At 34.0% G+C, this 26,070-nt stretch overlaps 2 protein-coding genes across 4 annotated transcripts; one reads left to right on the top strand and one right to left on the bottom strand.

Annotated features, from left to right (window-relative positions):
• The first annotated feature begins 3,748 nt into the window (after positions 1–3,748).
• On the top strand, positions 3,749–9,029 carry LOC114286147 (Mannose-P-dolichol utilization defect 1 protein). Of its 3 annotated transcripts, XR_014365122.1 has the most exons (9): positions 3,751–4,138; positions 5,820–5,973; positions 6,673–6,745; positions 6,873–6,939; positions 7,195–7,254; positions 7,434–7,650; positions 7,807–7,867; positions 7,950–7,991; positions 8,640–9,029. XR_014365122.1 is itself a non-coding variant. In XM_028229242.2 (8 exons), the coding sequence occupies exons 1-8, from the start codon at positions 3,983–3,985 to the stop codon at positions 8,741–8,743; spliced, it is 717 nt and encodes a 238-aa protein (XP_028085043.1). In that variant the 5' UTR covers positions 3,749–3,982; the 3' UTR covers positions 8,744–9,029. The 3 variants fall into 3 exon arrangements, 2 of the variants coding, with proteins under 2 accessions (XP_028085043.1, XP_028085044.1); XM_028229242.2 differs by lacking the exon at positions 7,434–7,650 and having other exon boundaries at positions 3,749–4,138; XM_028229243.2 differs by lacking the exons at positions 7,807–7,867; positions 7,950–7,991; positions 8,640–9,029 and having other exon boundaries at positions 7,434–7,655.
• Positions 9,030–15,155: 6,126 nt separating this feature from the next.
• LOC114281776 (F-box protein At1g47056) lies at positions 15,156–17,188 on the bottom strand. The gene has a single exon (XM_028224360.2). It carries the CDS (start codon positions 16,956–16,958, stop codon positions 15,330–15,332), a length of 1,629 nt encoding a protein of 542 aa, XP_028080161.2. The 5' UTR covers positions 16,959–17,188; the 3' UTR covers positions 15,156–15,329.
• Between the last annotated feature and the right edge of the window lie 8,882 nt (positions 17,189–26,070).

Raw genomic sequence — 26,070 nt, 5'->3', positions numbered from 1 at the left:
ACATCTTTTGTGTTAGTTCGAAATTTAACTGATAAAGTCATTTTAGGTACACCATTTATCTTTTTATTATGTCCTTTTACTACTACTTCTAAAGGAATAACTACACACGCTTTTGGTCACACTGTCACTTTTAAATTTCTATCTCCACCAGAGGCTAAATAATTAAATCAATTAAAAGAATGTTCAATTTCTCAATTTATTAATCAATTAACCAATCAACTCAAATTTCTCAAAGAAGAAGTAAATTACAAACAAATGGAAACCCAATTAACTAATCTAATTCTTATATCCAAAATTGAAGGATTTAGAAATCAATTAACAAATACTATTTGTTCCACTTTACCTAGTGCTTTTTGGCATAGGAAAAAAAATGTAGTAACACTTCTTTATATTAAAACTTTTAATGAAAAACAAATTCCTACTAAGTCTTGACATATTCAAATGAATCATGAATTAATGGAACTGTGCAAAAAAGAAATTAATGAATTATTAAAAAATAATATCATTAGTAAAAGTAAGTCGCCTTGGTCTTGCCCTGCTTTTTATGTTAATAAAAATGCTGAACTTGAACGAGGTGTTCCTCGATTAGTCATTAATTATAAACCATTAAATTTAATAAAACTTGAACAAAGTTTTAGAATGGATCCGGTATCCAATTCCTAATAAAAAAAATTTAATTAAAAGACTTAGTCAAGCTATCATTTTTAGTAAATTATATCTAAAAAGTGGATTCTGGCAAATACAAATTCATCATGGTGATCGTTACAAAACTGCCTTTACTACCCATTTTGGTCACTACGAATAGAATGTTATGCCCTTTGGATTAAAAAATGCTCCTAGCGAATTTCAAAATATTATGAATGAAATTTTTAATCCCTTTAGCCATTTTTCTATCGTCTACATAGATGATATCGTCATTTTCTCTAAGTCACTTAATGAACATTGGAAACATCTTAACTCTTTTTTCCATATTATCAAATAGAATGGTCTAGTCATTTCTGATCCTAAGATTAAGCTTTTCCAAACTAAAGTTCGATTCCTAGGATATGATATCCACCAAAGTACTATTCTTCCTATTAGTCGATCTATTGAGTTTGCTTCTAAGTTCTCTGACGAAATCTTAGACAAAACCCAATTACAAAAGTTTTTAGGTTCCTTAAATTACATTGCTGAATTTTATAAAGACCTTAGGAAAACTTGTCAACCCCTTTCTGATTGGTTGAAAGATAATCCTTCATCTTGGTCTTCTACTCATATTGTTATTGTGTAACAAGTCAAAAAATATGTCAAGACTCTGCCTTGTCTTGGTATTCTTACTGAAAATTCTTTCAAAATTATTCAAACTGATATTTCCGATGTTGGTTATGGTGGTATTCTCCTTTAGAAAATCACTCCTCAGTCATTTGAACAAATTGTTTGTTTCCATTCTGGTGTCTGGAATAAAGCACAAAAAAATTATAGTACTATTAAAAAAGAAATTTTATTCATTGTTTTATGTATTAGTAAATTTGAAGATGATATTCTCAATCTAAAATTTTTACTACGTGTTGATTGTAAAAGTGCTAAATATGTTTTAGAAAAAGATGTTCAAAATATTGTTAGTAAACATATTTTTGTCCGCTTGCAATCTATTTTAAGTATTTTTAATTTTGATATTGAATATATACATGGTAATGAAAATTCTTTTCCTGATTTCCTTATCCGAGAATTTTTACAGGGGGGATAGGAATGGCAACTCCTTTTATTTCCTACCATAAATTGCAAGTAACCCATTATAGAAACCTTGTTTACCAAACTGCTTACCGTATTGCTTGTTTTAAGACAGCTCGCAAAACTTTTCGCCGTGCACAATTCATACAATTTCATCAAATTACCAGTCATTGCAATTTATTTGTTCATTATACTAATTGCCTTCATTACCATTTGAACGAATTAGATCTCCTCAGTGGATGCTGAATTTTGTTCATTCTTTTACAGATGTGTAGTCAAAAATCCCAAAAACCTCCCAGCAAGGCCATTTTCCCCTCTAGTCAGCCTATTGCTCTTCCTCCTGTTGACTTAGTCAATCGTTACCAAGTTCTTGGTAATATCCCTAAATCCAGTTATACTTCTGCAATTGCTACAGACCCATTTGCTTCCTCTTCTTAGTCACTTACTCATTTTCCTCCTAACCCAGTCAGAACAGCCAGAACTGACTATATTAAAACCCAGTCTATTAATTTATTCTTCAAGGAACCGAGTCACAAGAATATTCATAATGTTCTTGACTTAGTTAAATTTTGTTTCCCTCATGAATGGCATTTTGTTCCCCTCCATCTAGAAAAGTCAATTACTTTCTACAAAGACCTCATTTTCCATCATCAGTCAATAGTTATTAAACCTATTTATGATCGAACCTACACCAGTAAAATCATTTACCATTCCTTATATATTCACAATATTGTCTCTTTTGATGAACGGGGGCTCATTTTTCTACTCCGTGATTTACCTAGTCATACCATCAAATATAGTTATTATGACTATATGGATGCTTGGTTCAAAATCCTCTTGCATCAAAATGAGTCATTCACTCACTCTTGATTTCTCCAATTTGATCATAAATTCAAGTCAACGATTCCTACATGGTTCCTCAGGTGGTGGTCTCAACATGATGCCATTTCTGAGATTATCCCATCTACATTGATGGAACAAATTCACTATTTCTTTTCTGTCTATAAACTTAGTCCGCATCAAAGTGAATTTCCTTTATTACTCATTTTTATGTCCAAATACAAAGTTCCTTGGATTTCCAAATGGCAATATGCTATTTCTGAAAATATAGTCACCAGACTTCATTTTATCAAATGGTGGAATACATTTAAATCTCATCGGATTATTGAACAAGTCCAAGAAGAATTTTCAGTCAATTCTCATGCTCTAACTCCAACCATGGTTAAAGCTCAGCAAAACCCAACTGCTTCAGTCACACAAGGCAACTCAATTCCACCGGTCCGACTTGGAAGCCCAACAACTAGCTTTTCCAAGCCCAAGTCATCCAAATCCAAATCAGCTCAGTCAAAGTCCAAAACTAAGCCCAAGTCATCCAGTGATGAATTAATTCAGATAGCCAAGCTATTGATGGCCCAGGCCAAGTCACAGATTGAAGATGAAACCTCTGAAGAATCTAGTTCTTCCGAGGCTTCAACCAACAATGATCCTTATGGGCCTCAGTTTCAAGGTGCCCAGGACCTATATGTTTAACAGTCAGTCGTAGGATTCTATATATATGAAGAACAGCTTCACTCACTATTCTTTATTATAAATATTTTAAAATTATTTTATTTTATGGTTGTGTTGGGCAATCATGGGCAGTGGTGGTGATGAGAATCTTGAACAAAGGGTTTTTTTCGTCTTTTTGTAGGTAAAAGTAAGGGTAATATGGTCATTTTCTATAGGATACTAACATCGTTTATACAAAATAGACAGAATGGAGAATCTTGACATTGTTAAGTAAAATATGAGAGATTACTGTAATTATTCAAACTACAGGGGAGGTTCCTGTAGTTGTCAAAAACTTCAGAGAAGGTAAATATAATTTGCCCTTTTACATAATATATATGTTTCATATATATAAATACTCATTTGTAATAAATTTCATATTTTAAATTTCTCTTACACTTACTTTTCTTTTAATATTTTATTTAAAATTAAAAAATACAAAAAAGATTTGAAAATTAATTTATAAATTTTAAAATTTAATATTTAAACCACAATTAACGATAAAACCGTGTGAATTAAATTGGACAGCATTTTCCGCGCCCCTACCACCAGCAACCCAAAAAAATACCTAACGACGTTAGCAAGCCAATCCGTCGCTCGGTTTGTAGATCTGAAAATACTCGCAACACAACACAGTTGAACTCCGCTGTTCTTGAATTCTCCGCCTCAGTCGCCTACTCTCTCTCTGCATTCTGTATAACGAAGTTCGTTTCCACGATCGACAATGGTAGAGATGAAGTTTCTAGGGATTGATTTTGGCTGTGCCTTCGGATCTCTGAGTGACGGCAAGTTTCCCGACAAAGATTGTCTTCTTCCACTCATCTCCAAGCTTCTTGGCTACTGCATCGTCGCCGCTTCCACCACCGTCAAAGTCCCTCAGGTATATTCCTTCCCCTTTCTCCAATTTCCAATTCCATCCAAGCTGGAATTTTTCTGCTTTTTTATTGCATCTTTTCTCTATGTTGAAAATTCTTGAGTTTTGAATTTTTCTTTTCTTTTTTTTAATTTTTTTTTTTTTTTTTTTTTTATGGTTCTAGAAACCAGAAAAATATTGGGTTTGGACCCATTTCACTCTTAGGGTTGTTGTGTTGGTAATGGCTCTTTTCTTTACAAGCAAATGTGAAATAACGTAGCATTGATGGAATTGTGCCTAGAGGGAAGAATGTGCCAATTATGATAAATTAACAAGAGATTAATTGATTTCAAGTTTACTCTAAACACGATTAAATAATTTATCAATCCATCAATGTTGTCAAGTAGAAAGCAGTTAACTATGAGATGATGGATTTAACCCTATGGGAAAATCTATACGGGATGATAATCACGATCCCAACACCAACAATCAGTCCACTATTGAATCAACGGGTTACAAAGATACAATTGAAGTAATTGCAACTTCTTAACCAAATACCACAAGCTTGATCTCTGCTTCAAAGCATCCTTGATGCATCAATCTCTCTGTAGACCCAATAGCAACCATGAAACTCTAAGCTCCAATCTTCATCTTCAATGCCCATGGTTTTTTAGGGATATGAAGAATTGTGAATGTTTAAGATGTGTATCTAGGTGAATTGAATGGTTTCAAACCATGAATTAAAGCTCTAGATTGAAGATAGAGTGAGATTCATCAATGGAGTCTTGTGAAGCAACTAGAGAGAGAGAGAGAGAATGAATTTAAGGCTTCAATAACTGTGACTCACATGCTAAGAATGATGAAATATGAACTTTTAAACAGTTCAGGGGCAATAATGATGATAAACAGGCCTTAGTATGCACCAACAGCTCTAAGCAAGGGGGCCTTACAAGCAATCAAGCTCTTTACCACTAAACAAGAGGAGCGGGCCTCATAGGAAAGCAGGTGCTCAAGCACTAAGCGAGTGGGCCTTGCAGGAGATTTGATACTAGAGGGGCCTTACAGAAATAGTATTATGTGCCCCTCTAATGCTCTGGTGGCTCTGGCGCTCTAGTATTTTTCTTGATTTTGATCCCAACCTTGGAATAAAGTTTTGGAAAACGGTTCTGTTTGAAATTGCAGAGGAATTTAGCAACCGCGTTCTTTAGTCTATAGAAAGTAAATGTATTCATATTCTTACACTTTATATTTGTTCTCTAAGATAAAACATTAAACAAGAAAGAAAGAAAGAATCAGTGCAGTTTGACCTTCCCCAATAGATAGATAGAGACAACATTAATTTCTCCTTCTTAGTCCACCAGTCATGAATGTTACTGCTTTGAGTTCTTTCCTTGAAGGTTAAAACTTCTAGTTCAAATGCCTCATTTTCAGACATACTTGGATGAAATAAATAAATAATAAATAAAAAATGGTATTGATTGGTGTAATGAGATACTGGAAAAGGAAAATATGTCTTTAATTTATGAAAATGATGGCCACATGTGCAAGTTCATAAGTTTTAATTTCCATATTATATCTTTGCTATTAGTCAGTACTTCACAGGAACTTGATTCTTGCACCTAGGGCATGGTAAAGGATGTTTGTTTGAAATTTTGATTTGTGTCTTCTATAGTATCAGTCATTTGATGCTTCTGTTGTTCATTTGCAGATACTAAAAATTTTGAAACACCAAAGTGTCAGAGGGCTTAGTGTTATGGCCTTTGAGCTTGAAGTAGTTGGTTATACCATTGCTTTGGCATATTGTCTTCACAAAGGGCTCCCGTTCTCAGCTTATGGGGAGTTGGCATTTCTTTTGATCCAAGGTACATTCTATATCACCAAGTCATATTAACTTTCAGGTACTGATATATGAGTATCATAGTGCATGTCTCAGATTTATGAATTCGATGGTAATACTCATTTCATGTGGTTAATAACTTCCTAGAGGAATTTCTTTCTCTTTTTTTCATTTTTTTTTTAATCCTGAAACCTATGGAGGAATACAAGTTTGAGATTCTAGTTCTTTGCACCTCCCTAAGCTGAGGTTTGGAAGTGGTCTTTTGTGCTCATATTGTACAGGGTGGTGGGGTGATTTATCAAAAAAGAAAAAGAAATAAATATTGGGATGGGGTGGTTATGGATCAGTTGATGAAGATAAATTACGATAAGCTACTTCACTGGACCTCAATGTTGGGCATTGAAGTTGAGCACTTAAATTCAGATTACCCAAATTGGATCTTCTTTATTCAAATTGCACATATTAAGCATACAAATATGTTAATAAATGTATTGTTTTATATATATATATATATATAAATAAACAAAACCTAGTTGTTTGTCCAAACTGGTGAACTTTGATTATACTTATTTCAGGTCATCTGGGTTGGCAGGTCAATTTAAAGTGTTAAAAATATTGCCACCCAAATCCTATCACTTTCTGCTGTGTTATTGAACTATAATTCTTCACATGAGAGTTGCAAAGGATCTAATACTCTTCCTTATTTTTTCCTTGTACATTACAGCATTAATTTTGGTTGCAATTATCTACCATTATTCTCAACCTTTGGGAACCAAGACATGGATCAAGTCATTGCTGTATCCTACTTACTCTCTGAAGTTTATCACTGTTCTTATGCAGTGATAACTGTCTTTTGTTTATTGCAAGCTTTCTTTCTGCGGGACTAATAAATGTTGTCTGTATTCTTAACTAATGTCATACCAGATATTGTGCTGTGGCACCCACTATATTAGCTGGTCAAATTGATCCCATTCTCTTTGAAGCTCTATATGTGAGTGGAAACATTTGCTAACCAGACTGCAATTAAATTTATGCTTGGTTGTCAGCATTCATTTTGTTTTCATAACTTCTCGCTAATTTTATGGTTTATTTATTTATTTATTCCCAACCCCCCCCCCCCCCCCCCCCTCCCTCCCTTTTCCCATATACATGCATGTTTAAACATTTAATCGGTTTATTTTTTTCCAGTAAAATTATAATTTCGAGCATGACTAACATGTTTCTTGGATCAAAATAATTGTTTCAGGCATCTCAGCATGCAATTTTTTTCTTCGCCAGGGTCCCACAAATTTGGGAGAACTACAAAGTAAGTTGATACTGATTTTCCTTCTTATCTTTCTTTATTTTGGTGGGAGAGAAAATAATAGAGGCCTCAAATGGCTTAAACTTACTGCAAACCTTAAAGTTAAACTCCCTCAAATTGTAAAGTTTGTTTGTTTCCGTTATGTATGAAAAGGTGTTTTTCATCTTTTGAAAACTAAACAGGGCTACTTGCCTATTCTATTAAGCAAACATCAATCTCCTTCCACCGTCTTGCCGGCTGAATGCATTTTGAATAATGGATGGATTGGCACTCTGGCCACTAGAATTTCAATAAATTCTTAGATCTTTCTGTGGATGTACCATAACTTTGTAAAAGATCAATGCTCAGGATGTGGTTTATTAATGTTATCTGGTACTTCATTTTGGATACTACGGGATGGTAATGTTGAGTTCTCACTTTTTGGTTTATATCTGTACTTAGCTGTGTATTCATTTTTACCAGCAATATGGTTATTATTTTGTATTGCTTCAAATTATTCATGCATTATACTTAATTATGTTCTTGTATTAATAATAATTTATTATTCTTTGGCAGAACAAAAGTACAGGGGAGCTCAGCTTTTTAACTTCTTTAATGAATTTTGCTGGTTCAATGGGTGAGTTTACATTGTTTTGCATCAGTATAAGCGAATTGATATTTAGGGCAAAGTAATGAATTGCTCATGTTGTTCTCTGCAGTGAGAGTTTTTACCAGCATACAGGAAAAAGCTCCAACAAGTGGTATCCTTATCTCTTGTTTATGGTGAATTTTGATATTATCATAATCATTAATGTCATGTTGAGTATTGCCGTCTTATATGTGGAATTTTGTGAACCTGCCCGCTTGATTTCCAAGTGGACGCTTATTATTCTGATCCCAAAACTTAGTTGTTGGACAAGGTCATAAAGTTCTTGCAAATTGCTAATCTTTTGGAAATTATCTCATGTTCAATTTATCTAACTTAATATAAACCCAAGAAGCAATGAAGTTTCCATAGAGAATTAGGTTGATAGCCTTCTCAGCCTGTTGGCTAAAATTAGCATCTGTTATTATCAATTTAACATAGAGAATTAGCATCCCCCCCACCATACCTTTCCTTTCTCAAAGTTTTTCTTCATTTTTCATTTCTTTTCACTATTTTAGAAATCTCACTTTCTTGAAGGCCATTCCCTAGTGCTCATCCTCAATAATCGAGGGTACTAAATTGGAGAGGTGAGGTACAGCATAATCTTTGGCATAATTTGCTCAAAGTGACCTCAAACTCAAACCTCTGATGTCACACTCGGCAATCCAAGTTTTTATCGTTGCAGCAAGAATCGGGCTCTTATGTTAATCTCTGTTTGCTTTTATTTTCATGTAACCATTTGTTGTCCTTGATTTGTTGGAAGTTGTTTTGGGCTCTGTAATTGGTATTGTAACGAATGGCACCATCTTGAGTCAGATAATCTTATACCAGAAGCCACAGCCGAAGAAAGACAAGAAAAACGAGTAGGAAATGAGGTTGGACGTTTGGACCTCCAGAGCTTTGCTTCTCAAAGGTTCAAGGCATGCTCCAAGTGGACCCAATTCCTCTGGTTATCAATGCTTGAGGGAACGGCGGCATTGTTCTTCTGTATGATGACATTTCAAGATAAACTAAAGCATTTTATGTTGAATGAAAATGTATGTTACCTCTCCAGTTAAAACTCCTTGTTTATGCATCACTGAAAATTTTCAAAGGTAGCTTTGAATGTTGCATTGTTTATATAGAAATCATGAGAAGATAGTGTTTACAGTAATATCTTGTAGTTTATAATCTTATAAATCTTTACCGTCAGGTTCTGATTTGATGGGTTGGCTCTGTTATAGTTATTGCAGTCAAAAGAGCCTTCATTGATCGATGCTTGCATATTTGCCCCATTTGAGTGCTAAAATGCATCTGGTGCTTGCTATCGACAATAGTCTTGCCTAGTTGATTTTCTCAGGAAGCATATGATTCTCACCTTCCATGAATAGCCAGGATATTGAGGAATATCTAGAAAGACATTTCAAGAATCAGATTCGAAATCATATATTCTCACGTTCTGTGAATAGCTGGGATATTGAAAAATATCCAAAAAAGGCATTTTGGGAACCAATTTGATTCCGTCTCTGTTCGTTCCATTTGAAGACAGGAAGGATCCCAAAGAATTAATTTTGCTCTATGTTGTTGAATCTTTCATTACTAATGGAATCTACAAATTTCAATGGAAACTTGATACTTACTCCCGGAGTATCACGTATTTATGTTCATTTACTAATAATCATTTATTATGTTTCTTTATGTTTTTCAATCATCTAACATAAAATTATAATACTTCATCCTCTCTATCAATTATAATATCATAAAACATCATGTAATCGTGTTTCGGAAGTACCTAATAATTACCCCTATTTTTGATGTTGATTAGCTACATTTACAGTTTTTTCCTCTCCATATTTTGGTAGAGCTTCCAAATCAAAATTTGCACCCGATCGTTTAATTTTGGAGCTAACATTATGTTTTAAACAGTTTACACAAGTGCTACATTAGGGTCATTTAAACCCTAGTGATAACCTATGCGATACACGGAAAAAGATAATATATATTTTGTGTGATAAATAAATTATTTTAATCTTGAATTATGTATTAATTATGGCAAGCCATGATATTAGGCTATCGTGATAGATGTTAACAATAATTTACTCAAAATTTTACAATAAAATTTGATATACATAAAAATTTGTTAATTATGAAGATTGTTGGGGGTAATAGTATCACAATCACTTGATATCATAAATAATTTGTATCAAACTATAGCGTCATGCGGAAAAAAAAAAGGCATTGAAAGAGATAAACTTTATAAACTCAAAAAAAATGATTATAAATTTACTTAGACTTTTAAATCAATGGTGTGTATTAAACCTTATTATTGTGGAATCAAATTATGAATAAATCTCAACCTTTAATTATAATTTCTAAGTAGTTTTTTGAATTTTTTTAATATGAGTTCGTTACCTTGCTCATAGAAAAAAAAAACTTCTCAAACAAATGAATAAACCATCAATTGATCTTGTTAGCAACTCGCTGTCTTTGATCTCCTCTATCAATGACACATGCATATCATATGAGTATAATTCCTTCTCCGTAATCATTTTTTTCATTGCTTGAATAATACTTGCATAGTTCTTACAATATTTAAGGGGAAAAAAATCAAAATAAGAACTTAGTAGGATTATAAAAATTATAGTTTTAATCCATTTTATTTATAATAAAAAAAATGATGACAAACGATTTGAATTGTATTTGAAAAAATATAATAAATGATAGCTTTAATCATTATATACTAACAAATAAATTAGGCTACTCAACAAAACAATGGTCGAATGCAACTAAAGTCATGGATATTAAATTAAATCATATAAACTCTAAATTGAAAGTATAATCTAGAAAACCAACTAATAATAATAAAGAGAGATCGATAAACATGTAATACCTCCCTACTATCTCTGTGTTCTATTCATTAATTTCATATGTCGAATGAAAGTGTTACTCGTATGGATCCTTCAATAAAATAAGTATCAAGAAAACAAATTTGTTAATAAATTAATTCTAAACTTCATTATTAGAAAAACAAAATTTTCAAAGAGAGACTAAATTGAGATGGGATTGAAGAAATACTACAACCAATAAAAAAAATAAAAATAAATACACACATGGCAATGATCCAATGCAAACTATTTCAACAATTAAAAGAAATAACATCAAATTATTACCTTGAATAAATATAGTGACGAAAATTTAATTTGTAAGATTTTTGTACTGCCTCCTTTCATGTAGTTTTTGTCATCCTATTATTAATACTCTTCTTATTCTGAGCTAATAGAGTCTTCCTATCCATCTGTATTAATTCATAACAAATTATTAAATAATTTTGAAACAATATGGAACTGCATTCTAATAATTGCTTTGCACCCAAAAGTATGCAATCAACAACTAAAATAGAGATAATCTAACCAAATCTAAGTACAATTTATTCAAAACATAAAATGATTTGAACATAAAGGCACATATGAATAAAATCCTAAATCATTTGAAAATATGGACATTCAAGGTGTTCTGTGCGTTTTGTGCTTCTTCATCTTAAGAAATTAAACTAATGGGAAGTTAAAGATAAAGGAGAAAAAAAATCAAACAAAATGGATAAGTATTGATTGGAAAAAAAAAAATATATATATATATATATATATGTATTATCTTTATCACTTAATCAATAATAACGAATAATAAAAATTATGAGTAGAAGATTAAGAATTTAAAAGGAGATACGGAATTATAGATAAGAACAAATCATACTCTTATTTAAATTTCATTATTTCAAATTTTTTAATTTTTAATATATGTGATAGAGGAGAGAAAAAATAGGAGTAAATCCAAATAAAGATTTAGATAATGCTTTTGGTAGATGTAGATTAAAAAAAATCATATTCTTATTTATATCTAAATTTCATTATTTCAATTTTTAAATTTTTATTTGAATTTTTATTATATTAAAAGATTAGAAATTAGGAAAATGAGGTAAGGAGACTTGAGAAATTGCCACGTAGGAGAGAGAATTTTGAGATATTAGTATTGAGGTTTTGAAAAATTTTAATGTTATTTTTGGCTGAGAGATTTGAGGATGGATTTAGAAAATGTATGTGAAATGCAAAAAAAAATTTACTTATATTTCACATAGTTTCACACACATTTTTCCTTTTTCATTTCTAAATGTCTTCCTAAATCTCCCAAACAAACACAGCGTAAGAATACACTACATTTGCTGATATATATATATATATATATATATAGAGAGAGAGAGAGAGAGAGAGAGAGAGAGAGAGAGAGAGAGAGAGAGTGTGTGTGTGTATAGATATATAATCAATAGAGGCTGCTTTCAGAACATAATTTGAAAATTTTGTATTTCAAAAGAATACTCCCATGCCGTGTTTAAACAATCATGTAAAATTTGCAGATTTACAGAAATGTTTTCACTGCCATTATATCTTCCAAGTCATGAAACCTCACCACAGATTCCAACATTATAAATGTTTGAAGAACAAAATGAGCCATATTCCCCTCCCCACTTCTCTTCCTTGGTGATGGCATTCATAGATGGGTGGTCACTAAAACAACTTTAACCAGGACCGAGTATTTTTTTTTTCTTGTGTAAGCAACTTGCTAATTAAGCAAGAAAAGAAACCTTCCACAGCCAGCTCAAAAATTGGCAAGAATAGCATACCACATGTATGAGGAAGTGTAATTTTTGGCTCAAAGATCTGAAAAATGGATTGAATTATCTCCTCAATGATAATTTAGCAAGAACAACATATCAGCTTTTCAAACACTCTTTAAGTCATAATAACTGCCACTCCAAAAACAAACGTATGATAATTGAACATTCCCCAGGGAGAGGTTTCTTGATAATTTTTTTTTTCTTTTTGAAAAAAAAAAAAAAAGGAAAAAGGAAAAAGAAGAAGAAGATACAAGTTCAGCCATGTTTCCCCAACAAAAATGCGCAAAAGCTAAAATAAGAACTCTTATATGCAGGAAAGGCAAAAGATCCAATAGATGATGAGAAAGATCCCCCAGAGTTCAATTTCTGAATGCTCACCATTCAACAACTCGGGCCAATGCCATATATCACAATATAAAATGCAATCATCAGGAAGCTTTATAACTGTTTCAAAGTTGGTTGAATGCACAAGAAGTGTATGACTGTTTCAAAGTCATGCACATGAGGAAAGTTACAATCATAATATTCTACAACCATGAACATCAGTAGCCAATGAGCAGCAAAGAAATTGATTGCATATACAATTTCTGCGCCAAGGACAAAGATGAAGCAAGAACATATGGCATAAGAAAGAAATTGTAACCAAATACATCTTCAAATAGGGGAGGAAATTTAGATAGAGTAGTTTAGAAACAGAGAGAGAGAGCAGATGTCTTCTGACTACCAGGGAGGTACATTTTCTATGACAACCAACAAAAGACAGTAAGGTTCAAACTTCAGCTAGGTCCAGGGAGGCAGACACATACTACAGAGTCTATTGTCCCTTTATAGCACGAAATGAGGAGGTCCGGGATTTATTCTATTCTGTAACAAAACTTGGGCCAAAGTATAAAAGGATTAAGGATCTCCAATACTACTAGTCGAAACAGACGAACCCCATGAGCTACCTGGACCTACTTCTACATGCCCACATACCTCCATTATACGGTGTTTTCAGTATTTATACAAAACAAAACTGGGCCCCACACACACACACACACACACACACACACACACAAAAGAAGAAAATAAAGTCAAAAAATAAAGAATTTCATTAGCTTTTACAACAAAGAATCGTACATGCTTTTACAACTTCCAACACATTATTCAATCACCTTAAGTCCAACCAACCAAATTAGGAGTCCTGTTTGGAAAGCTAAGGAAATTTCTTCACAAATGCCGCCTTTTGTGTTTGACACCTAAGCATCTAGGCAATACTGTAGGCAACCTTCAATGACCATCTAGTAATTAAAAGCCCAGTGCCCAGCTTAACGAGTAAGGTCAGTAAGAGAGGTGCCTCCGACATGCCATATATGCTTGTTCAACTAATGTAACTGATCATGCAAATATAACAGCTGATAGCCCAAGACAAAGATAAATATGGAGAATGGTACCTTTTAAATCTTAATAAGAGACTAAATAAGCCTGCCTCACCATGAAGTAGCACTAGCAAACCCCAATGCAAGCAGAACTCATTGCAGGAAGCAATTGTCAAAATGCAACTTTCCAACTCAATCAACTGCTTAAATTGCTTAATATGAAGTGTCATGTGGAAGAGGCAAACATGGTATGTGGACAACAGATGTTAAAGCACCAGTACATTCTGCACCCGATAGCCTCTGTGTCTGAGTCTCTAAATATCATATGTAGTCAGAATTTCGGACCCATCTGGAGAATCTTACCTAAAGGAGGCCGGCTGATTCAGTTTCGTGGTTAGACAGTTATTTACTAACTCAGCCAACAGCAACACTGAATTAATTGCATTCTTGTAGAGTGGCTCGATTTGGCTGTGTACCCATCATGTTTTTTTTTTAAAAAAAAAAAAAACTAAATTTAACATAATATGCATGTAGCATATATGAAGCTATTCAACCATCTTACTTATAGCTTATAGCAACATCTTAACTATAATGCAACATCTTAACTCACTCCATAGCTTATAGCTGATAAAGCACCATTCAAACACCAAATTGTATATCTAAGACTAAACAGAAAAACTACTTATCATGGATAGCATACTTATAATGGAGTTTTTCAAACTCCCCCATTAGACTCCTCAATTCATCAATAATATTAGAGCTAGTTATGAGCTTATACCATGTTTCATAGAGAATCAATACACAAACAAAAAGCATAGATATTCTGTTTCTCTGGTACTCGACACTAACACCCTTCAATATTTACATAATAGCATTTCATACACAGATTTGTAATGTAGAGTAGAGATGCCTCTTTAGCATGTATAATAGCTGTCTTGGGTACTTCAATAATCAAACAAGGATCCAATATCAGACAACTCTGAAGAACATACCAAGTCTTCAAACCGTATGAAATTATTGGCACCTATAATATTGTCCTAGCTACTTCACAATCAAATCATCAAGAACCAATAATAGAACACTAAACAACATAGCCTCTTTCATATTGCATGAACTTAATAAAATCTAGAGTGAAAGCTATTGCATATCCCTCATGTTCTACTATTACAAACCAATGTTAAAAAGAGGGATTATCAAATCAAGAAGCACATTTTTTTCTCATGAATATGATACGTAAGCATCCGAAAAAAATTGCAATCACCAAGTCCAACGATGAAGATTCAAAACCACGCCCACCTGTGAAGATTCCATTTAGAAGGCAATAAACAACACACGAAATTAAATACAAAAAAATACACCGAAGATAGAAGCAGATAAATACAATTTAAAAAAATTAAGAAGGGATCAAGAAAGTTTTTTTTTTTCTTTTTTTCTTCTCAAGTTCTATTTAGTTTCCTTCCCTAGATATATTGCGGGAACTGCCGCTAAAGCTTGACCACCTTCTGAAAGTGCCAGCCACTAAACTTCTCCCTGCAATAAGGCCTAATCTTGCCTTGAATGACGTCGATCGACCAGAACTACTCGATGCAGCATTAGCAGCCCCACCTTGGGCAGCCACTGGTGGCATTTCTAAACCATTTTCAAGTGCACCATTATCACTAGCACTCGCATCCTGATGTTCAGGTTCACCGGTATCCAAATTGACAGCCAGTGATCCCCTACTTGCTCTCAACCAATCTGCACCTTCACAAGTCACTCCCCTGCATTTCTTGACCTTCACCTTTACCAAATTGGGGCATCCACCTGCAAGTGCTTCCATGCCGTGATCCGACACAGGACAGCCCTTGATACAGAGCTTCTTCAATGCGGTGCATTTTGCAGCAATGCAAGAAATCTCTGCATCGCCTACAGTCTCACTTCCACACAATGCCAACCGCTCTAGATTTTGGCAATTCGCAGCCAATAATTCTAAACTTAATCTCGTAGGATTAACACCGATCAGAACCAGCTCTTGAAGATTAGGGCAGTGTTTGGCAATAGCTATTAGACCATCATCGCCTATCCGATTCGTCTTCCATCCATCAATGTGAAGCTTCCGTAAAAGCTTGCAGTTTTCTGCGACCGATTTAAGCCCTATGTTTGTGCATTCAGGCGTCTTCACAAGGTGCAGGATTTCAAGATTCAAACAATTCGATATCGCCGCGAGACCAACATCGCTAACCTGAAGCCTCTCGAGATGAATTTCAACCATACCCGTGACTCGATCGGCGATCACCTCAAGAAGCTTATCCCAATCGCCAGAGCACCTGAAAAGCTTGAGCGCTCTCAAATTCTTCGATCCGATAATAAGGGAACCGAAACACTGGCCATTGTAAAGCTCCTTCAAGCATATTGTTTTGAGAGACGCGACACCAGGCCCGATTGGCTCCGTCACTGCTCCATCGGTGATGCCACGGAGTCGCTTCACCGATAATTCCTCGAGCAACGAGCAATTATCGAGCACGGCGTTCATACCTTTGGCCCCAAACGTGCAAGATCCACACGATAGCTTCTTCAAACCCTTGCAATTCTTAGCGAAAACCGCCATACCTGCATCGGTCAATTCGCGGCAACCACGGAGCTTGAGACGAGTCAGATTTCGGCACCGGAGCGAGATGAGGATGAGAGCGTCGTCGCCGATGCTAGCAGATCTGCGATCGCATTTCAGAGCGAGTTTGGTCACCGAATCGAATCGAGAGAAGAGAGCTGGAATCATCGAGAGCAGATCGGACTGGGCGTTGAGAGAGAGACGGTGGCGGCTCTGTCCCTCCACCCCAAGCCACCGGCGGCAAACGAGAGAGCACCGTTTCCGATCGCCGGAACCCAGGGACATGAAAATGGAAGCCAAGCACTCGTCAGGAAGGTTCGAGATGTAGTCGGAGAAGACGTCGTCGTCGATGATGACATCGTGAATCTGCGATTCGTTCTCTCTGGCGTGCATCGGAGAGATCGAGACCGTCGATGTGTGCCTGGACCGATGGCTGTGATCTGTTTCGCGGCGGCGAGGGACGGCGGCGGTGGAGGCTGTCTGGCCCATCCACGGCGGCGGTTTGCAACCGAGTTGCGGGGAAATCTCACCGTTTGTTTATCCGACGGTGGAGATTGAAGCTACTGTTTTCTCTCGGGTTCCCTGTTATGTTCTTCCCTTATCATTGACAAGTCAGGGACGGACTTGAAATGTATTTAATTCGACCTTTTTTTTTTTGTCAGCTTTCAAGAATTTTCCCCTGCTATTTATGTACCCACCTTTCTTTCTAATTGCACTTCAAATTTTGGCATAGTTTGGATAGTTGGCTGTTTTAATAATTTATTTTAATTTTTGATTATTTTAGTAAATTAAAATTTTTATATTTAAAAATATTAATAAATTTTTTTGTAATTGGATGTGATATTTATAAAAAAAAAAGTAAAATAATTATGAATTTGATGTGATATTTTATCTTATTAACTATTTTAACATATTTTGCCTCCGTTTGGGAAGTGGGTTGGCTTTTTGGCTTTTTGGCTTTTTTGGCTATTTTAGCCTGGGCTAAAAAGCTTGGTTTGGGAAGGGCTTTTTGGCTTTTTGGCTTTTTTGGCTTTTTTTGTGAGAGAAGAATGTAATGATTATAGGTTGGATGTGATGTTTTGTTTGTTATGGCTAAAATAGCCTATTTTGTTTTTTGTGGCTAAAATAGCCAAAAAAGCCTGGTTTAGCCCTTGCCAAACACAGGCTTTGTCTTTTTAACTTTTACCAAACATTTTACTTTGGATCCAGCTTGTTTCAAGTTGAGATCAAGACTGGACCCATCCAGTCCGGCCCATGGGGGCCATGTTTTGGGCCCGTTTTGATGATTTGAACCGTTCAATGTGTAGAACTCGTCGAGTACTATATGGCTGTAAAAAATTACGTTGATCGGATATCAATAACTATCTGATCAAATCAGTTTTGTATTAAAAAAATGGATGGTAAAAAAATTAACGATTGATAAAAAACTATTTTGTTCACATAGCTATCGATATTCGATTAACGTGATTTTTTTGAGGCATATAGTACTCGACGAGTTCTATACATTGAACGGTTCGGATTATCAAAACGGGATCCGTGGTGGGCCCTCACGGGCCCAACAGCACGGTCCAGTCCGATCCTGGACTGGACCAAAGCCACTGCCTTTTACTTTTTACAAAAAAAATTAAAATGTATTAGGATTGTTCGCTATTCGATTGCTGTTGAAGAATCTCTAATTCGCCATCCATCCGTCAGGTTGACGGATTGAAAAAAATCAATCTGTATCCGTTTGTCGGATTGAGCGAATTGAAGGATTAACGGATGGATGCGAATCGTTTTGGCGGTTTAAATTTTTACAAATTTTGAATATAATATAACTTGTCAAAAATTTTTTTTTATAACAACAAAAGATTATCAAGTAAATTATTAAATACCAATAATAAATACATATAAAAAAAATATGCATTATCAAAACTATTTTATTACTTTTTTTATTCAAAAACTAATTTCATTTTTTAAAAATTAAACCTTATATTTTTCACACAAAAATACCAAATATCAACATTTGTCATTTGATAAAAAGATTTTCAAATTAAAAACACGACAGAATATCCAAACTTTTTTTTCAATTAAAAACACAAACAGAATATCTAAACAAATTGAAAACACAAAGTCTTACAAAGTAGTACTCGCGGTTTGGCGGTTCACTTACGGTCAAAGGAACCTCAAATCCGCCATTAGTCCAAAACTAAGCGGATTGAAAAAAATCAATCTACAATCGTTCGCTCGTCATCACGCATTCATCCAAAATGTGATAAATCGATTTGGTTCAGTCTATTTAGACGGATCAAAATATCCGCTACTCACCTCTAAAATATACACATTAGATTACTTTATGAAGGTGATAATAAAAATTGGAAAAGTGCAAATATAAAAATTTTGAGTGCTAATAACATTTCCTTCTTTCTATTTTTGGGATAAAGATATGGTTAACATGATAATAATCCCTATGTTTGGTTTCAGAAGAATAACATTTTTTATTTTTTATTATTTTTTTATTTTTTATGTGAGTTTAGTGAATTTTTTTACTTTTTAAATATACTTAATCTAAATATACTTAAAAAAATATAATATTTGTGAAAACAATTTGCCAAATAAAAAAATATATATATGAATATTCAATACATTTTCATATTTTGTTGTATTCAATGAATATTTAAAGATTTTTGTATAAATTTTTTACTTTTTAAGTATATTAAGATTAAATGAATCTAAAAATTTGAGAAAAAAATTTTGGTTAAAATATTTTTTAAAAATCATCAAAAATATAGAAATACAAATTCAAAATTTTATTTTTAAAAACTAAAAATCAAACAGGAATAATCCTATTTTGTTTTGCTATCAGTTTTATTAATCTATTTTCACTCGTGTAAAGAGTTATTTACTATTAAAAACATGAAAATGCCTTTCTAAAAGTTTTTTTTTATTATAAAAATTAAGGTCTCGTTTGGGGGCAACATATTTTAGTTAAAAAGTTAAAAGGTAAGTTGTCACGTTACTTTCTCCATTTTTTGGATATTTTTTCATAAAAAGTTAAAAATTATTAAAATAACATGTTTACAAACGAGGCCTAAGTAAAAATTTAAGCAAAAATATGAAGGATTTGGAATCATTTAAGAAATTTACAAAAATGCATGGAAAGAATTATTTTAGTGTAAAAAACATGAGAATGCACTTTATAAAGACTTTTCCTTTCGACTTACTTGGCCATTAAAATCTCTTTGGGAGTATTAAAATTTTAGTCAAAAAGTTAAAAAAATTAATATAACTTGTTACATCATTTTTATTTTTTATTTATATATATATATATTTTGTAAAAACGTAAAAGCCAATTAAAATACTCAATTCTCAAACAAAACTTTAGAGTAACAAGCTAAATATGTTACTTATTAACCTGTTGACTTATTTTTGTCAGATCACCTCTCTACTAATATTTCTTTTTTTTAGTAAGTACAAAAATTAAAAAATAAACCACATCCAAAGCACCCCTTAAATAAAAGAAAACAAAAACATATCTGTACGGGGAGCTAATATTCGACGCCGCCCGTATTCCTTGTGTCCAAGCTGCGCCTTCCTCCGATTGACCTGGGAACACAATGAAGATAAGCTACCCGGCGGTGCGTCGCCGGAAAACCCTTTCGACGGTCAAGTCAGCACGCACTCAGAAAGAAAGAAGAAAGAGAGATCATGTGTTCGTGTTTCTCTCACCAGATGGTGTTCCATCCCCAGCATAGGGGGCGCAGTCACGTTTATATACTTTCTGCGCGTACCTCTGCGACCATTCGCCTTTTGACGCGTGGACCTGCTCTCCTATCCCACTTTCCCACGTGTCAGTGCAAATACAGCTAAACACCACCTAATCAAACTACCAAACGGCGTTGGCGCGAACGGACAGCCCGGCGGCGCTACCCCAGCTTCCTACGACTGTATTACTTTCTGAAACATACAGTGCTCCTAGCCAGGCTCCGTTATGACCGAGCTTAGTAGCCCTCCGTTATGACCGAGCTCTTGCTCGGTTGGGTTAGTCTGCGGAGGATCTTGCTCGCCGATCTAAACAAGCAAACAATATGAACCGGGTAGGCAGAGAATCATCCCGGCCAAATCGGGCCTGGACTTTAACCGAGCAAACTCCCCTTGGATCGGCCCAGCCTAGCTTAGCTCGGCCCAAACACGCTCGGATCCATTTTAGCCCGGCCATTACCACAACCCAAAGTCAGATTATGAAATCTCTCTCTCAATATCAAAACTCACAAGAAATAGCCTTATTAGCTTGTAATTATTATCTTTATTGCAAGTAGATCCCATCTTATTGACGAGTGTATTATTAATATATTTTAGGTGATTTAATGAAGAAAAATGTTATGAACACCTACAAATTGATAGAAGAAATTGTGAAAAATAAATATTGAGCACCAATCAAAGTAAATTAAATGGCTTTTGTTCCCCGACATAATTTTTGAACTAGTAAATCATGCATTTAACTATACTTTCCAAAGAAAGGCCAAGATTGTTAAAACTTTATTTATGAAGTAAAGTGGAGATTCATATCCTTTGTAAATGCCATTTTCTATTAAGCAATGGATCAACCAGATTTTCTTGTCATCAACTTTGAACTCGACTTGTTGGTCATCAACTCCAGCAAAAAAAAAAAAAGTTATAAAATAATAAAAAAATACTCTCTCTCTCTTTTTCTTTTTTTTTTTTCTTTTTTTTTTTTCAACTCTCCACCTCTCTCTTCGGCCTTATGTAAGTAATTATTTTTTGGAGTTTCTAATTTTTAGAGTTCATACTCCCATTTGTAATTAAATAGCTATTTTGAAAAGATGGTTAAAAATCATCTTTTAGCTTTTAATATATTTTAGGTCACATCATCGAGTAAGGATCCTCTAGAGTGATTTTTTCCTAAAGTTTCCTAAAGTGCTACAGTGTATGGTTGAGATTTATTGGCAAGTCACATCAATTTTTCTGATGTGACTTGCCAGTAAATCTCAACCACACAATATAGCACTCTAGGAAACTTTAGGAAAATTTCACTCTAGAGGATCCTTGGTGCACATCATCTCTCACATTTTTTAAAAAAAAAAAAATTAAAAAAACACCAACCATGTTCCCAAAACAACCCAAAAGAATCATGGATTTTGTTTGATCTGTGAGATTTTTTTTTTTTTTAGTTGTTTGTTGAAAGTTGATAAAGGAATGGAAGCCGTTATGGAGTCACAAAATAGCGATAGTAAACCCATCAATTGCATCATCATAAGCGAACTCTTAATATAAGATCTATCATATATTTAAAAAAAAAATTGTGATCAAATGATTATGTATTTAAATAAAATAATGAAAATAATTTAAGTTGAAGTACTAAATAAATAAAATAAATAATTACCCACCCAAAAAAAAGAAGTACTAAATAAAAAGTGAATAAATTGTACATTTAAACATCACCCTTCTTGTATTTTTAACAAAATTTCTAATCAAACTTGCATAATTCAATTTATTAGCTAAATCATTTTCAATTGATTAAATTACTAATACATTTAATCTTTCATGTGACATAGTTGACAAAAAATAGAATTTAATTAATTTTAAATTTGAAAAGTTTCTTTTCTTAAAAACAACTGTAATTGGTATAATTAATAATTAATCGTGTTTCATACGCAATCCATACATTTGAGAAATATCCATCTATTAATTTAAAATAATTTATCATATCAATCGACTTTTTTTTAATGCCTATGAACTTTTGAATGTAAAATAAGATCTAACGATTACTTGTGTTCTCTCATAATGAAGTGCAACTTGTACGTTGTTGGTGCTTGATTCATTTTTCGTTACCAACTATTGTTTGTGTATTATTTATTAGGGTGATTGTGTATAGTGGATGGTCGTTAATAGTTATTGATTATTGTGTTGTTGAAGGTAGTTGATGCTTGTGTTGCAGATGGTGACACAGATGGGTGTTGTTGGAGAGCCCCTTTTTATGTATTTTGTATTTATTGTTACTTTTCAAATATGTCATGTACATGTGTGGAGTTTTGTATTCTGCGTTTTTCCTATTGAACAGTGCAGATAATGTGTCTGTTTGGTGAAACTTAATTTCAGCTTATTTCAACTTATGACTTAATTTAAGTCACTCTGATCTGTTTGGCACAGCTTAAAGCCCCAAATTATAACTTAAAAAAGTCATTTTAAGCCAATTTTTCGAAGTTTTGCTCCGGAGGTGCTTCTAATTTCCGCTTAAGCGCACAGCTGTTTGGAGGGGCATGAAATGACTTAAATGTCCCTCCAAAACTTCAACAATTACGGTTATGCCACTATATAACCCTCTTTTGTCGTGCCCTAGCCCACTCCTCTCCTCATACTCGTCTTCTCATGTCCTTGGCGACGAAAGACATCCTCCATATCTCTCCAAGATCAGCCGATCGAAGTCGAAGATTTCTCCAAGATCTGCACTACAAAAGGTAAGAGTTCATGCCTTTTGTTTGTGATATATATATATATACACACGCACATACACATTTGAGCTAGGGTTTACAGACAGATCACACTCTCTCTTCTTCCTTCGATTCACCCTTTGGTTTCGAGTTGAAGACGGCCTCTTTGTCTGAATTTTCCTCTTCCATCTTGCCCTTGGCTTTGCCTTCTCCCTTATCTGTCATCTCTCTCTCTCGAAGAAATGTATGCTCTGTTTACTTTATCTGAAGATATATGACTGATTTGTGTGGAACTTCTTCTTATTTCCCCCCCTTCTTTTCTCTGTGTCTGTATGTGAAGTGTGAATTGAAGTTCAAGAATGTTATTTATATATTGATTTTATTTTTCTGTCATTCAGTTTATTTTCGTAAATAACATCTTAATGTGAATTGAACTTTTATTTACTCTGAAATTAACATTAATTTTCGTAAATTAATGTTATTTTTCTCTGAAATTATTCTCTGTTGTTCCAATTTAAATAACAAATTTGTGTTATCTTCTTTTGATACAGTGTTTGGCTTTTGATACAATTTTTTTCTGTCATTGATTGGCTTTTGATAAATTAGTGTTTGATGAAGATAACTGATAATTTTTATCTTCATCAGTTAAATTAGTTTGTGAAGTTTTAGAAAATGCCCAGACATGGGATAGAATATCAAGAGCTCTTTGGTTTATTTTGGTCATGTAATTCAATTTGGATCTATAATTCCCATATGTCATTTTACCATTCTCTTATTTAGGCTTTATCTGTCATAGTTTGAAATATCATCCTGAGTTTAATAAGTCCAGTTTTTCCTTTTTGTTTAAATAGGCTCTGCATTTCGTTTGAATTATGCATATGTATCTATTTGAATTTTTCATAGTTGCTTATTTTTCCCTTAACCATAGACCTCTTTATGCTTTACGAATGAATATTATAATTTCCCTAATGTAGAAAGAGGAATGAATTTTCTATTCTAGGGGGACCATGTGCTGAATTCCATTGCATAAGAGAATGAGGGAGGAAAGGAAAATGTTTTATTTTAATGTGTTTGCTGAACCATTAACAGTTTCAAATTGTGCTGAATCCAAAGTGTCCAAAGTGTGGTTGAACCAAAAACAGTTTCAAATTGTCTTTTTTTTTTTTTTTTTTTGTCTTTGCAAGGCCAAAGTGTTCAAATATTTTCATTGTATCAATAAGGGTTACTCAATCCAATGCATGAAAACTCTTTCTGTTTACATAGTTGGTCATGGACAATAGTGTTAGTCATGTATAACATCTTTAAGTTCCCAATCAATTTTAGAGGATGTGGATTCAATTCTTCGTAATTACTGTAGAGGCATGTCATCCTCTAGTAACTATGCTTCCAGTGCAGAGACCTTGGATTTGAGGTACGAGGCTGTGAAATGTGAGCGTGGTGTAAGAGCTGCCATAAGGGTAACCGAATCTGAGAAGCCATCAAAAGGAAGATTGTATGTAAATTGTGAGAAGAGAAAATGTCAATTTTGGAGGTGGTGTACCCCAAAATTTGTGACGATGGTAGAGAGGCAGAGGAACGAGACAAATCTTGATCAAAATCAAAACATCGAGACTGTAGGACTAAAAGTGAAGAACCAAATGCTTGAGCAATCCGTAACATTTATGAAGCAGCTTGTTGTGGGTTTGCTCACAATTTGTATTGTTCTGTCAGTTGCATTACTCTTCAAATGATTGTAGGTGGCTTTTAGATCATGTGTTTTTTTGCTAAGTTATGTACCTAATGATGAGACGTCTATTGTAGTAATCTTATGTTTTATACTAATCATGCCATGCATGGTTATTTTGTACTAATCTTATGTTTTAATGCAACCAATGATTAATATGTGTTAAACAATTTTTTTTTCTTTCATAGAATGAGTACCCAAGAGGAAACACAATCTGAAAATAGGAAGAATAAGGCAAAATCCTCTCAAGTACCATCTGTTAAGGCTCATTGGGATGCAAAATCAAATGAAATCTTTATTAAGCTTTGTGTTGAGCAAGTGAAGGTCGGACACAGACCTGGAACACACTTAGATAGGGTCGGGTGGGAAAATGTCATAACTACGTTTAAAACTATGACTGGAAAAGCATACCAACGAATACAAATGAAAAACCATTGGGATGTGTTGAAAAAAGATTGGCTTTTGTGGAACAATTTGTTAAGGGGTGAGACAGGCTTAGGTCGTGATACATTGGCTGGAGCTATATCTGCATCTGATGAGTGGTGGACCAAGAAATTGGAGGTATTTAAATTGCTTAATGTACATATTATGTTTGTTTTTGTTGTTTAAACACACCAAATTTTGATACTTGTAAATGTTAAATTTTTTCTTTGTAATTGTTGCAGAGGTATCCTAATGCTGCTAAATTTCGGCGTATGCCATTGCAATTTAGTGAAGCCTTAGACATACTATTCTTAGATGCAGCTATTACAGGAGAATGAGCATACACTCCTAGTTCAGGGGTTATGCCTGACACTGATGACAATGTGGAGGAATTTCATACCCCACATGATGCTGAATATGATGATGATGATTTGGAGGTGGTTCATCCTTCTGAGTTAAACAAAAAGCGTTCATCAAACACTAGTGGTTCATCAACCAAGAGCAAGACAAAGAAGAAATTTACTGGTGCAACTCTAATTAACAAGACACTTGATCGTATAGTCAATGTGGTTGAGTCATCTTCAGCAATTTCAAAATAGACCTCATCAAGATATCCTTCAATTGCAGAATGTTTGGTGAAGTTGGAAAACATCCCTGGTGTGTCCCCGGATGATGAGATGTATGTATGGGCCGCCCGATTGTTCTTACGAGACAAGCGTCGTGAGTGTTTCATGACTCTTCCTACGGATAAAGTTCGGCTTAGGTTTATAAAGTTGGAGATTGAGATGGAGAAGACCACCATAGGTTATCGCGGCTAATTGTGGATTGCCCGGTTGTTCTTAAGACTTTTATTATTAATTGTGGACTGTTCTGTTCGACTTTTTATTTTAGTAATTGTGGACTGTTGCAATATTTTCCTAATTTTTCCTTTTATTAATATTGACTATGTGCCTGTTTGGCAGAGCTTAATTATGTAACAAGCCCGCGGGAGACCTTGCTACAGTTCGGACTCGATTTGTTGTCA

This window comes from Camellia sinensis, chromosome 3, assembly GCF_055761805.1.
Source record: "Camellia sinensis isolate YWXY chromosome 3, ASM5576180v1, whole genome shotgun sequence".
NCBI lineage: Eukaryota > Viridiplantae > Streptophyta > Magnoliopsida > Ericales > Theaceae > Camellia > Camellia sinensis.
Note: the sequence above shows the minus strand (reverse complement) of the source record. Positions and strands in the feature narration are given on the sequence as shown.

What these genes read in the sequence shown, in the direction of transcription:
- LOC114286147 (XM_028229242.2), top strand. Translation starts at nt 3,983, where the DNA reads ATGGTAGAGATGAAGTTTCTAGGGATTGATTTTGGCTGTGCCTTCGGA. An exon ending in CCACCGTCAAAGTCCCTCAG is followed by an intron (nt 4,139 to 5,819) that starts GTATATTCCTTC and finishes GTTCATTTGCAG; the next exon opens with ATACTAAAAATTTTGAAACA. An exon ending in GGCATTTCTTTTGATCCAAG is followed by an intron (nt 5,974 to 6,672) that starts GTACATTCTATA and finishes TGTACATTACAG; the next exon opens with CATTAATTTTGGTTGCAATT.
- LOC114281776 (XM_028224360.2), bottom strand. Translation starts at nt 16,958, where the DNA reads ATGGGCCAGACAGCCTCCACCGCCGCCGTCCCTCGCCGCCGCGAAACA.